The sequence below is a fragment of the Haplochromis burtoni genome, unplaced genomic scaffold (assembly GCF_018398535.1).
Source record: "Haplochromis burtoni strain Fernald_Lab_line unplaced genomic scaffold, NCSU_Asbu1 Contig_7, whole genome shotgun sequence".
Taxonomy (NCBI): domain Eukaryota; kingdom Metazoa; phylum Chordata; class Actinopteri; order Cichliformes; family Cichlidae; genus Haplochromis; species Haplochromis burtoni.
Window position 1 is genome coordinate 4,178,947 of NW_024582368.1, and position 14,878 is coordinate 4,193,824.

Here is a 14,878-nt window from a genome sequence, read left to right on the forward strand (position 1 = left end):
GATTACAAATCTGAAATATTTCAAAATGTTTTGGGGTTGTTTTTTGTTTTGTTTTAATCATCAGAATTCAGTTTCTGATCTCTAGGATCTGATTGCAGTTTGTTTGCTGCCTGTTTCCATGGTCACCAGTGTTGGCATTAGTAGTTAAGTTGCACAGTGTGTGGAGTGCGTGTTTGGTTTTACTGATTGTGGTCTAAACGCCTCAAGCTGTAGTGGAAAAATGGTAAAAGGCGGAAAGCGGCATTTTTCAGTGAGCACTGATTGCAAATGGGTAAGAAGTCTTCATTTCATTGGTTTAATTAAATCATAGCATTCTAAACCTAGATGTGTAATTAGGTTTTCTTTCATTTTGTTCCCAGTTTGCTCATCCAGGTTTATCAGAAAATGAGACAAAGACTGGAGAGAACTGTACAAGCACTGAGATCATGCTGACTCAAGTGAAGTCATCGTTGCCTCAGGCTTTAAACTTTCAACGCTATCCTAAATGGAAAAGTCAGCAGGTGTGTATGTAGATAAGGCATGGCCTTACTGCTTTTAATATCATAGTCACTGCCAGTGGCCTTGATAGTTTTTCTTGGACTTGCTATCACAGTTCTGTATTTAGTTGCTCTCCCAGTATGAGTTTTATGGGTTAACTTGCAGAAATCCAGAGAGTATCCCTTCTCAGACCATGACAACAAGCACGCCTTAAAAGACGACGTCATTGTATTCTCTCATGTAAGTATGTAGTGAAAGGTTCAAGGTTTTGCTGAACACGAGATTCACCACATTATACCTTTAAAGGGGGACCGTGTCTATTCTATGTTGATGTACTTCAGAGTGTGGGAAGGAGGAAGTGTCTTGATGATCGCAGACAGCATATCTCCCGTTTCTGCCTGTGCCATGGTGGAACTGACAATAGCACCAAAGAGACTCGAGGGAACGCCACAGCCTACCAGAGTGACTTCATAGTGAAGGAGGTTGTTGACTCTGCATCCAGAAACCGGCGCTTCCCTCACAACCACAGGCAGAAGTCTGCAGAGGCAGCTTTGGCACAGGCGGGGGAGACGTTTATGTGGTTCGGACGAGACGATTCTGACCAGTCTGACACCCTGCAAGTGCTGGCAGCTACCAACTGCTCAACACCATCCAAGCCTTAAGATATTCTTACATTTAATGCCCAGATGGCATCATTAGGGGGCCATAGCATGCACAGAGCTTCCTTCACTTGCATATGAGCTGTAATCCATTAAAAATTGTGAACCAAGATTTATCCCACAGCATACTCAATATCAAATGTTCCAAGATTGGAAAAAGCATTAACATAGTTTAAGTAACATTTATTGCATAGAAACTATGCAAAGTGATTACTTTCAAAGTTTAGAACCTGCAAAAACTACTTCAATACTTTTGCTAGTACTTAAGTGATTTTATCTCTGTATTTCTAATATTGTAAGGCTGGTGATAAAATGATCAGAATCAACGGCAGGTACTTTTTGTATCTCAACTGTTGAGAGTTCAGTCAGCCTCAGGCAGAAGAATGAACTATCAGCTAATGTTTACTCTATTAAATATGCCAAAGTTGCTACAAACATTTCATAAACGCAATATAGCAATGTAGCACAATGTTATTTGAACTCAAGTTAGCATACTCTGAGTTAACGTAGCTATGGATGCATCTGAACATCAGTGTGCACAGGCCTGATTTGAGTGCCACTATTAGTCTACGTGAGGACTGTTGGTGGTTCACAGTTTTGCCAGCAGAGGGCAGCAGGGTTACATGAGCCATTTGGCCTGCCTAGCCAGTGAGTTGTTCATTGTTCAAGGGCCAAGTTGTATGAAAAATGTAATAGCCACAAAACCCCTGTGTAATATGCATGTTCTGTGAGAGAAAATGTGGGAGGGGGGGGGAGGAATAATTAGAAAAATGATCCTGCTATTTTTATTCAATACATATCAACATGGAGATATTCAATTAGAGCATGCGAAATAAATTAAGTTTGATTTGAGTCATAATGCATGGGCTTGTTTCACCCCAGGGGATGAAAAGGATGGATATGTGTGTGTGCAGCCCATAAAGAGAGAGGAGGAAGCGTGGGAGCCAATGACAGCGAGCACTGCTCAGAGAAAAGCACTTAAGTGAAGAGTGTCCCCGACCACTCTCTCCAATAGCTGATGTTTTCTCCAGAGCATGCTCTGACCAGCTGCTTTCTTTCTTTAAATACTCACCGGGGAGATGGATTTTTCTCACAAGCTTTCTTTCAGCTGTTGTAATTAGCTGATCCACATACCATGCTGACCTTGTAGGCGTTTGTTTCACTTTTAAAAGGTGAAGCAGACCTCAGTGTTTTCTCAGACAAGATGGCTGAGAGATGTTTGTGTGAATCAGTGGGCCTTTTGCGATTTCACTTTGAGATTATCTGGCACATCGCCGTCAGAAAAAACGATCCCCTGATGCAGGTGCACAATTAGGAGGGGGATGTATGATGAGGAGATTACTTTTGATGGTTTCCAGGTCTGTTTTAACCCTATTTCTGCCATGTCACTGAGACAACAGCCTGGAGCATTTTGCTATTTTGCCTAAACTATTGTCAAACATTTTGTGAAGGCCAGCAGTGTTGCTGATGAGAGAGAAAGAAGCTCTTATTAAGGAAAAACACCTGTGCTCTGGTTTGACGGTTGGTTGTTCCTGGTCTCGACTGGTTGTCTGGCACCTCTGTCCCTGTGGGTGCATTTCGCAGACTGCACTTTTCTTTGGACTTGCCACAACTTGAACAACTCCTCCGCACAGAAGCCACCAACACTTCAAAATCAGAAAGTCTCATTAGCTCTGTCAGAAGAGCAGTAAGGCTTTTAATACTCGACAGAAGAGTGAGAACGCTGAAATAACATGCCAATCATTAGTCGTGTCAGGCCGTGCGTACTGTATGTGCCATGTTTAGTGTGTTACTGCATGCCTGTTACATCACGTAGCCGGCAAGTATATGTAAATACAGTTGAATGGTAGAAAATCAATCCTTCTCCCAAGGACAAAAGGCACATCTCAGTAAACAAGCATTCAACCACCAAAGCCTTGCACTTCATGAATATTAAATCAGTCACTTTGAATCCTACCTCTTTGGTGTTGGTGGAGGCCCTAGTCTGGATTCTTACCATTTGCTGTGATTTATTCACAGGTGCATGTGTCTCTTTGATGTGTTGAGTTGAGAGGTTTTGCACCTGTTAGAGAAAAAAAAATGCTTTGAAAACAAGAGGTGGATTTGCCAGACAGTCAAAATAACAGCAACAGAAGGAAGATTTGTGTTGCCATGGTACATTGTGTGCGTGTATGCTTGTGTGCTTGTGTGTTTTCTTTCCAAAAAAAAGGCTGCTGCGCTGTTTTGACACATTCTGTTGTGTGCAGCAAAATTGGTTTTTGTCAAACAAGATCTACCTTCCTTTTTTTGTAAATCCCACATCAGTTTTGGCATCCGTTCTGACATTATGAAGTTGTGCATTTTTCATTTTGTGCATTACCTATTCATTAAAGATGTAACTTGAAAGAGAGTTGCTATGGAGATGCTGCGGTTAAATCGCATATCTCAAAGATTTTTTATTTCTGTTTATTCTTTTGCCAATTATAACTACGTCTAGCTATCTTGACTTCTTTCGATTTTTCACCCCACTTTCAATATCTTTTTTGATACGATGTCAAGGCTCACAGTAGGACTTTTCCTTATGCCTAACACTTAATCTTGTTCAAACACTCAGCACATAGTCTAAACAGCAACTATAGAGTCCAAAAGTCTTTCGAATTGGCTGGGTTAAACTACACCCAAACTTTAAGACTCCTTCCAATCTCCTGTCAGTCATTTCTCTTGCAGTGCTTCCAATTCCCTGGCAGTGTTATTTTTTTCAGCAGCCAGTTGGTTGGTGTCCCCTGGCAGCCTTAGTGGTCCTTGTTGCAGTAACGGTCAGGGGCCCTCCTGAGTCTGAGGGTGGTGATAAAGGTGGCTGGCTATCTCATTTCCACAGAGGACTAGATAACATCCTGAGAACATTCCCATCACTTGAAGAGTTTGTTCAGTTGAGATAAGAGTTCCCCTGCTAAAACCCAGCTGGGAAGCTCTGTGTTTGCCTGAGTGTGTGTGTCTTTGCACTGTGCATGTGTGCCTTAACAGAGTACTTTGGAGCATGTTAGCTGCAGTTCTTTTCTGTGCTGCAGCTGTGAGGTCCGCCAGGCTCCGATCGAGACGCTGCCTCAAAAGATCAGGCCTATCCTTGCATTAAATCACATTCCCCCATGCATTTTTCAAACCTCCGACAAGGCTTGCATGTTAATTTGTGCGTAGGTGGTGAGAATAATTACATTAGCCTGGTTGTAAACAAAGACCTACAAGCAGCAGTCTGTTCAAGTATCCCACCAGAGAAAGAACAAGCAAGTAGTTTATACAAGGATGGATGAATTTATAATGCATGCTTTACATGAAGGCATTCATAGCTGTTGTATCTGTAATTAAATAGCAACATGAAGAAAAATGAGCTGTTTTTCAAGCAAAATAAGCCTTATGCATTCTTGATTTTTTGTCTTTTGTTATATATTTAAAATAAGGGGAAACAATGCACAAACCACAGAGGATAGTTTTCTTCAGAAACACACTTTTATAGCCCCAAAAGCTTTGACTCGATTGCTGCATGTGCACAATGTTACCAAGTGTTTCATCACTGCTTAAGAAGCTCCACCTCTTAGTTCCACCACACTGCTCCTTCATAACCACATTTTAATCTCATTAGTAAAAGGCATAATGCAATGTACAGAACCAGAGATAGGCCACACACACACATCCAAGAGTGCTTATGCAGTGTTTCATACTTGAACAAAAGGGGGTCATTCATACAGGAAGCTGATCAAAAATATGTCAACAAGTGAAGGCTGCCTCAGTCTTCTCATAGGAAGAGCAAAGTGACACAGCTAAAATACGGAGATTCTATTTTCTGCTCCGACAGAGAGCCTGTGTAACTTCCTGCTTTCAGCCCCGCCGCATACTGTATGTAACTGTTTATATAGTCAGCCCTGAAAACTGCTTCAACATCTCATAATCACAGCATTCTATTTCCTGCTGCAGACCTCACAACAAGTCTAATTAACCGTTTTCACACTTATTTTCCAGTCAAACGGGTAAATCTGCCTCATTTGCATTCTATTGAAGGCATAAATATGAGGCAATGAAGGCATTCTTATGTCCGTTAACAGATATGACAGAAGCCTTAATGCAGAGAAATATAATTAGATGTGAGTGTGGCCATTGTTATTATCATGAGATTTTGTGCCATCTAAAAAGCACAAACTGCTTCACTGTGTGTCTACTAAGTGTACAATGGCATATTCCCATGAATCTGACATTATTATCAAATGTAAATTACACTGCCATGAGCCGCTCATTACAATGTGTGGAATGTGTCACAAGTTGTTAAAATCTCAATTTAACATGATCTCCACATTTTAGCTGTGGATAAAGTCTTCTAGTGGTGAAGTTGAACTTAAATTAAATGCACTTCTCCTCCTCGGGAAGGACGAAAGATGTAAATGATGTAGCCAGTGTAAAAGTAGCGGAGTTATGCACACTGATTTATACAAGGTTATTTTTGAATAGCAACATATTGGATGCATGGACTGAATGAATAAAGATCTTCACAGTTTATGTTGATATTAGAAGACATATAAATCAAAAGAGCCAAGTATTATAGTACGCACACGGCATCAAGAGCCAGTAAAAGGAAATGCTATGCAATAAGGTGATTTAAGCATGAGAGACTGAGTCAAGGTTGCAGTGAAATATTCATTCAAATGAGGTAAAGAGTGAAGCAGCATAAGAATAACCCGCCTTTAAAGATTAACATAACCCTTGGAGGTGTTATTGTATCCCCATAACCAAGTCAGAATTCAGCAGGTGCAGAACAGCTCTCCCTCTCTTTGAGTTACTGCATTAAGTCCCTCAAATTTAGTAGCACAATCATGAGCCTCCCGTTCACTCTCTGGAGTAGAAGAATCGCTTTGCATTTTAAAAAGGTCAAACACTCAGATCTCTGCCAGGAGGAACTGAGGGAAGAAATAATGTCTCTCTGCAGAAATATGCAGTCGCACACCACTGATCCTCTCCAATACCCACTGTACAGTGAATAGATTATAACTGTGTGTGTGTGTGTGTGTGTGTGTGTGTGTGTGTGTGTGTGTGTGTGTGTGTGTGTGTGTGTGTTGACTGACATCCTCTAACAACTACTGTATAAACAAAAGCAAATCATAATATTGTATCAAACCAAATGTGGTGAATATTTCAATAATGTGGAAGATAGCACTGATCAATTTTTCTACAATTAGACATATTCAATTATTGTAAATATATAAATAGTGCATTTGTACTCTATGAGCCGCATCCACTCATTCACAACGCATTTTATATATCCTTTACACACTTTTTTTACCTATCATGCATTCACATACAGACAAATGCATCAGAGGCTTCAGTATGTTGCCCAAGGACACTTTGATATGCAGACTGGAGGAGCCGTGGATCGAACCACACAGTTGCACAGTTCCTAATGGTTGTTTTTACTTTCAGATGTGCTTTGGCAAATAAAGCCTTTGCATATTTGTTTTTACAGCAAGGGCTTTAACTATGTAAACTGCAGTAAACACAAAAGAGGATCAGCTCATGATTAGCAAACATTGCATTTTGCAGGATTTAATTTGTCACAAAAAAGCTGATTTTAATCACCCTTTGCCTTCAAAATGACACAGAGATAACAGATGATGCTGCCACATATGTCTAATAAAAGCACATTAATGTATGGGTCTTACATACTTCATTACGCATGTCATTTGATATCATTAAATGATGTAATATGTCATTAGCTTCTAAATATATTTGTGGCTAACAAATACTCTCTGTTTCTTTATCCTCCCTTCCCCTCTTTTTGCGCTGTGAACATATGCTTCTATTGGTGTCCCTTGTTGGCTAGTGATAGTCTTTGGAGTGTTTGGGTTTCTGCCCAGTAGTTACATTGTGCCGGAGACAAGATGACCACAGGGAAGGATGGTCTCAGGACAGGGCCAAAACCCCCCAGGCCTGGGACCACACATGCAGGATACATGGTACAGCAGATACAAACAGAAAGTATGGAAATGATTCGTCTGCTGCTTGAGGTGGTTTTCTTTGTCTTTGTGGAAAGCTCTACTGGACGTGCTGGAAAACTATGCAGAGACTGAAGTGACTGGGAAATCCAACCATGCTCTCCGCCATCTGTGCCGTGTTATATGGCTGGCACTAATGTGTGAGTGAATCGAGGGTCTAAAATAATTGTACTGCAGGGACTGGAACTAAAAAGGAATATACGCTGCATGTTTTGACATGAAAGAACAGCTGCAGTTGGTGCTATCTGCACCTGTGACACAAAGAACAAAAATCTTTGCATTTCACATATCTATCACATCATATAACACTAAATTACAAGTTTCTTTACTTAATTGTTGGCCCAGAGCTGATATCAACTATGTGTAAGCTAATATGTTTATGGATTTCAGATAAAAACAAAAGGAGGCAGCTTAATATGAAATGTGGTTAACCTGACAGTTAATCAAAATGTTGTTTAAATAAGATTGGTTTTAAACTGCACTTCACGGACAAAGAGAATGGTGAAGCTTATCTCAAGTGATCAATCAGTATTATGCTAATGCCTACAGCTAAATGTGTTTAAATAGTGTAAAAGGGGTTATGTAATATAATACGGGTGATACTTCTGACCTGCACATTAAGCAGTTGAGCTAGAATACATTTATCAATTTCATGGATGGTATTTGGGCATTTGGCTAATCTTATTGTATGTTAATAGGTCTAATTTATATATTCTTTTTATTTAATTCAAATTAATTAATTTAATTCAAAGTCTTAGCTGTCAGCCATATTTTATATAACATGGAAAAGCACCATAGGTTATGGCTAATGCTAGTTATGTGAGTTAAACATTATCTGGCAAACTACTGACATAACATAACATGTTGTATTATGTTAGTTTTAGAATTTAGGCATCAGATAGTATTTTGACAAGTGTTAGCTCGGGTTTGCTAACTTTTTTAAAGTTTGTTTTTATATGAGAATACTTTTAAATTCAAGTAGGCTGTTATTATTAGAAAGCTTGGCTAGCATGATTAGCATAATTGAAGTACACTCAGCATTAGGGTTATGGACATGCCCTGGGGTTCCAGAACCATCCAAAAAGGTCACTGTGCTTCCTCAGCTGAATCCTACTGACATACTTTTACAACTATAAGTAAAATATAACCAATCAGTTGTTTCAGCAATAATAATTCAATTCAATTCAATTTTATTTATATAGCGCCAAATCACAACAAAAGTCGCCTCAAGGCGCTTTAATTATTTAGTTAATAGTAGCTTAAAGTATCTGCACCACCATGACTGAGGACACTGATTTTAGAGTGCATGGGCTTATGCAGTATAACACAGGTGACAGTTTAAACCTGCACATAAGCATCTGAGTTAAAATTCCATGTATTAATTTTATTGGTGGTATTTGGCTAATAATAGTATATGTATGTTATTATTTTCTTTTTTTACTTAGTTAAAATCCCCCAGTTAAGCAGTACTCAAGTGCTAGCCATGAAGCACATTTTACATTACACCATCTAAAAGCACCATCTGGGTGGGTAAGCTAATGTTAGGTCTGCTAGTTGAATTTTGGCAAATTACTAGCATAACAATTTAGAAATTTGGGCCATATTATATATTTTTTTTGTAGAATATAATTCTGTTTTTGATTAAATATCTGTGCAGTGTGTGACCATCTTAGAATATACTAATAGTATATACTATTACTTTAAAAATTATATATACTAACAGGCTGTTAGTTTTGTCAGTTAGTTGTTATGTGGCTAACACTGTTAGCATTATCCAGGCATGTTGTATTATGTTATTTTGAGCATATTATATATATATATATATATATATATATATATATGATTACCAAGTCTGGCATAATTGAGATACACTCAGCATTACTAGGAGCATACTGTGGATTTATGGCTATTATGGATAACAGGTCATGATCATGATAGATTGCTTATGCTTCATTTTGTTTGTGTAGGCTGTAAAGGTGAGGCATTAATGTCTGTTCATTTTATTTATTTATTTTTAGGGTAACAAAATAGCAATGTGAGTTGAACCTAACACTTGCTTATCCTGTCTATCTGCTCAGACTAAAACCCTGTGCACACTAATAAGCTGTACTTAAATTAGTATTAGAGACACTGTATCGATTTGTATATATTGTCTCTGTACTGGTCGGAGAAGATATTACAAGGATTCATTGCTGCATCTCAATTCAGACGTTCAATAAATAAGTTTGAAAGGAGCTGGTGGTAAGAAGACAAGAGTTTTCAGACAAACCATACAAACAACAAAGAAAAAGACAATGAATACAACCCCCCCCCCCCCCCCAAACATATTTAACTGTAGTAACCGAGGCTTAACATTACGAAGGAAAATGTACTGAATAATAGTCGAGTCTGAATCGCCTTTCTCGAAAATTCCTACTGTCCCATCTATATCAACTGGAAGGAGAGCCTCTCATCTGTGCTGTGCGCGCGCGGGCCCGCGTGTAGAGTGTAGAGTGTGTGTGTGTGTGTGTGTGAGGGAGAAGTGGGCAAAGGCTCCGCCTCACTCAAAAAGCGAGAGGGGAAAAAAAGGAAAAGCAAACTGATACACACCTCTCAATTCTGGCAGGAGGAAAAGAATAGGAGTGTTTATGAACCGTATAAGTAAACAGCAGGATAACCAGGCACACCGAGAGCCGAGGCTACTTCCCCCCGTAAAAACCGACACCAGGCACCGTTTCCCTGCGCCGGAGATTGTCCCGTTGCGTTCAGGATTAAGTTTTTATGTCATCTAAAGGTGGATCATTATCTAAATCCGAGATAACAAGCGAATTTGAAATGCGTAGCCTGCGATGCTATTTCTGGAGCCCCCAAAGCCGACGTTTGAACTCTCAGTAAACATCCAGTCGAGGTAGGATTCAAGATTATTGCAAAGGTGGTGTAAAATATGTCGGTGTGTGCTCCACCGGGGTATAGTTTTGAAAGCTATACTCGCATCGCTGTCCATGTGTCCCTGCGCCATCAGCAAGGAGAGACAAGGGAGGGTGGGAGTAGACATTAGCCGATACTCCACTTCATAGTGATGTGGAAATTGGCTTTATTAAGTTCCTAATGAGGCTGGGCAATTAAAAGGTAACGGTGAACATCCATTAAACGTCCAATCAAGATCAGCTATGAGTGCTTTAAATAAAATTTAAAAAATTGCATTGATAGATTTTTTTTTTTTTTCATTTTTCATCCGAAACCAGGAAGAACATGCACGGAAGGAGTTTGATTAAAAGTTTAGTACTGGTGCAGGCCTATTTTGCAGTTCTTCCTGGCATCAGTTTGGACATCTCTAATCAGCTGTAGCATACTAATTAGTGAGTGCCAAATAAGTTAATCACTCATTCAGATATCTATATGAGCATCTGCACATTTTCACACAGAGGATGGTCCTTCTATTTCTTAATTTTGAGAAGCACAGAGTAGGCACTGATTCTCATAACTCTCACTCCCCTTTCTTTTCTTTTCTTTTCTTTTCTTTTTTTTAAAAACTGCATTTGGAGGCTCTAGTGAAAGAAAGCTTCAAGTGGAGGAGGAGGACGAGGAGGGCGGCTCCATTGTCTGGCCAGTGAAGGGGTGGGGATAAGAGGCTGTATGCAGATGTGCTGCTGGCAACGGACATCTGCTCTACCCCCTTGGGCATTGTCACAACAGGCAAGGAAACTTAGTGTGGAGCCTTCCTGCGGAGAAAAGACCTTTGTTAATGATGTGCAGGCCATGACCTGCACCCTTCCAGATCCCAGCGTTTGCATTTTAAACGCTACATTTAGCCGAACATTTAATTCGGCTTGCTTTGAATCAGATAATGTGGAGTTTCAGATACTCTGATTTTGTTTTTCCCAGCTCCTTCAGTCCCACCTGCAGCACCACCCTCCCCGTTTGCCTTTCCCTATCTCTCCCCTCATCTGCCAACCTTCAGCTCTGATGGGAGAGTTGTGGTGGTGGTTGAACTTACTTTCCTGTTGTCTTTGTGGACTGTGTGTGTTGAGATATGAAAGCTGGGCTCTCAAGGCAAATGCATCACAGGCAGCATCAGAGTGTACATGGCAGCTCCTATCAGGCCTTTTGATTCATCGCTGAAGGGGAAAATGCCAAGAAAATGCAAAATCACCGTTTTAATATTTATGATATATACATACATACACACACAGACACAGCTTGTGCTTCATGGTAGCGCTCGGTGTTGATGTGCCTGTGCGCCTGTGTTTGTACTGGAAAACAGGAGTCTCATTTGCCTCAACAGATATTCCCTGGTGACTGCTGGAGTCACTGTACTGTGATTAGGAACATGATTTGTGCTTGTACTGAGCACCGTTGTATATGGCTGATTTGCTGTGCAACATGCTTGTGTAGGGACTTATTTGTGTGTCTCCGCTGTGTTATACCATGCTGGAGAGTTGAGATGCAAACTGGGGAGCAAGTGCACCAGAGCAGGAAAAGATGATAGTTTTTGAAAGCACAGCTGCTCTTACTGGCATGTGCCCGCTTATTTGGCGTTTGCTTTTCTTTGGACAGAGGTCGCATGTTTTGTTCATTAAGAAAGCGAGCACTTGAACTATATCCATGTCCCGTTGTTGATATGATTACTCTGTAAAGAGGAACAGCTAGAAGCACAACAACAGCAAAAGGAAAATCATAATCATGCATCGACTGCCTGTTTTGAAGTCACAGAAGCAAAGCAATTACAATTGGTTAATCATATTCTCAGAGCCTAATTCTCAATTTAACACAGTAATTTAGATGCTGCTGGAATAGCTCTTGTGAGATCTTCTGAGAATTCCCATAATGGCCAGAGTACTAACGGCTCCCTAAAACTTCCCGTAGGTTGGTTTGAGAGGATTGTACTGTCATGTGATATCTTTTTTTTGCTGTGCATTGTGGAGAGGGGGTAACGGGTGTGAAATTGCACTGTGCCAGTTGCAAGAGGTTGAAAATGTACCAACTATACCACAGGTCTCTTTGAGCATGACTGCAATTAATCTTTTATCGGATAAGTCTAGGTTTTGATTTTCTTTATGCGAGTTTTGTTTGAAAAACAAAACAAAACTACAGCTAATTATCCAGTTCAGTTCAGTTTATTTCGTCACAGTTTGAAGTTGAAATTTGCATGTTAAAAACCAAACAAAACCCCCCCCAACACAATAAACAACAACAACAAAAGTTTTTTTGCACCTCAGCGCATGTGACACAGATCTTTAGACATCTTACAACTCCATCCTCACATTGCATTAAGGCTTTGATGCTGAAAACAAAGATTGTGCTGTGATGTAGTGCACTTTGCAAACCGAGGGCTGAGCACTTGAGAGGCATTACAATGATGAGGGAACAGTTGTACTTTAATTATTCTTTGAGCAACTGTTGTGCTATGTTAACAACTGCTGCTGCCTGGTAATAGTTTTTTCTCAAAGAACACGCATTTAAAAATCTGCTGTGTTTAGTTTAATTGGTGCATTTTGCAAATCTTCTGCACCTGCTTTCTCCCTGTGCTGTTGTGCTGTGTCTCTGAGTGTGTCGTTTTTTTCCTTCTGCTTGTCAAGGATAGTTTTGGGAGAGTGGATGTGGACTGCAGCAGACAGCAGCAGGTGTCTGATTCTCCTCGCTGATAAGACCTGTTTGCTCAGTGTGCTTAAAAGTCGCTGCGCTCTCTGACTCGCTGTTTGTACATATGGGTGCCATGCACTCTTGTCTGCCACCACTGATAGGATATACACAGTATGGAGAAAGGAAAACATCCTCAGTGGTTGCTCTTATGTACAGCCAAACCCTTTCCCCCCTCCCCATACTCTCATGGGTGTATTCTTTATTTTTTTATACTTTGGTCCTGCAACACTGGCGTCTTACAAGCCTCTTTGAAAGCTTAGCCAATTCCACATAATGTATTTGAATTGCAGTTTAGCTAATGCAGCAGCCAGGAAATAAGCAAGTTCTAGCCCACTGCTGTATTTGAAAGCATTAAGATTTTTAATTGAGACAATCAAACGCAAAACTGCAGAATCATAGTGCTGCCAAAAGCTACACATTAAATCCAAAGTGATGCCATCACTGAGGTGCATTGTTGCTTGTACTGTTTTTGAGAGATGCTGCGTAATTTCTGGATGTCTGGGATCATATTAGGAATGTCACGATGCCATAAATGTAATAATCACTACCAATCCAAAAGGACTAATACAATTCTGGATACCCAATTTGCTACTACATAAAAAAAAAGTAGCTACTTAAACACGAACATTTCAGCATTGCATATATGGTAAAGTGATAGGAAACAGACTGAAGTGTTAAGATAGTTGCTGAGTAGCCTACTAATGTTACTATAAGCCTATGGAACATTTTGAATTTCACAATAGCAGTGTCAGTGGCCTCAAACAAAATGGTAAATAATACTTTGGATGTTGTTAATATGGACTGAAACTTACTCAGCTTGAATTCTATAAAAAGATCCAAATGTCATTATTTTAAGTGCTTTCCTAAATTGGATCTGTTTCCTCCCTTGGACTGAAAGCATATTGCATTTTGCCTTTTTTGAATTAATTATTGCCCCTTGATCGTCCATCCCAAACACAGAGTACTTCCATACTAAGCTGGAGCTACCGTAGCAGCTCCACTAGAAAATCTAGATTTTGTTGTGCCATTTGTAGTTTTTCCTGTTTTTGTAGATGACCTTATTCTGCTTCTTCGCATGTAAAGAAAGACTACAGTACTTAACAGGGTCAATAGCGGCTGTTTTTGATATTTGGATGCTATTGTAGTGATTGCATGACTACTATGTAGTTTTTCAAATGGAAACACAAAGACTACAAAGAGTCTTTGGTGGTGGAGTTTAACTCTGCAATATTTCATAACATATTTTTAATATTACAATAGAGATATGACATGCAGTAAACAATTATTGAAGCATGCATATTTCACGGTTCACACTCTGCATGTGTTTTAGTAGATTGTTTGTTAACATACCCTCCAAACACTGAAGAGCCTATACCCACTGGACTGAAATGGATTAGATTCTCAAATGTTTGCGTTCTGAATATGAATGCATGGTGCATGTACAGAAATTAACTTTCATGCTTATGATGTAAATGCTCATACTGCCCTGAAAGTCAAAAGCTTTTTTATCTATTAACTGTAAAAAGCTGAGCTGCATCATCCATGAGGCAAACTGGGTATGTGTTTAGGGGCTTGGACCATTTGGGGGTCCAAAAGTGAGCTTTTAAAAATTTTTTTATTTATTTTTGAAACCAGTCAAGAGCATGTTTGTATTTTCCTACACAGAATATTACTCATAAAATACAGTCTTTCCATGCCAATCCCCCTTTCACAGATTAGTTTTCCCTCTTAAACCAAGCTCGCAATTTCCTTATCAGTTGAGGGCCTACTGCCTTTCATAATCAGAGATCCAAATAACCTGCCTCCACTCGTGATTGTTGCTTAGGAGGTTAATTATGCTCTCTCACTAACAACCTTCTGACATGTCATCTTCTAAATGGTGAAAAAGTGTAAGAAGATTATATAAGATTATATATTCTCCGTCAATGGGGAAAAAGACACTTTGTTAGTGGTTTTTGTGTTTGTGAAAAAATGATCTGATCATTGCACTTGCATGTTAACTTTGATTAGTGCTCTTTAGCTGCTGGAACCGGGAAGGTGAACACCAAGCTAGTTCAGAAGCTTGAGGGAGAGATGCAGTAGTGGAGAGTGGCACTGAAGCATAAA

The 14,878-nt window shown here is 39.7% G+C and overlaps 2 protein-coding genes across 2 annotated transcripts in view; both read left to right on the forward strand.

The window, feature by feature from the left end:
- The first annotated feature begins 101 nt into the window (after nucleotides 1-101).
- tex36 (testis expressed 36) lies at nucleotides 102-5,637 on the forward strand. The gene is made up of 4 exons (XM_005914172.2): nucleotides 102-271; nucleotides 360-500; nucleotides 643-717; nucleotides 819-5,637. The coding sequence occupies exons 1-4, from the start codon at nucleotides 221-223 to the stop codon at nucleotides 1,137-1,139; spliced, it is 588 nt and encodes a 195-aa protein (XP_005914234.1). The 5' UTR covers nucleotides 102-220; the 3' UTR covers nucleotides 1,140-5,637.
- Nucleotides 5,638-9,694: 4,057 nt separating this feature from the next.
- ctbp2a (C-terminal binding protein 2a) overlaps nucleotides 9,695-14,878 on the forward strand; it is a 76,397-nt gene continuing 71,213 nt past the window's right edge. The window contains exon 1 of the mRNA XM_005914178.3: nucleotides 9,695-10,037. The gene's annotated coding sequence lies outside the window, so the exon portion shown is untranslated. The remainder of the gene's footprint in view (nucleotides 10,038-14,878) is intronic.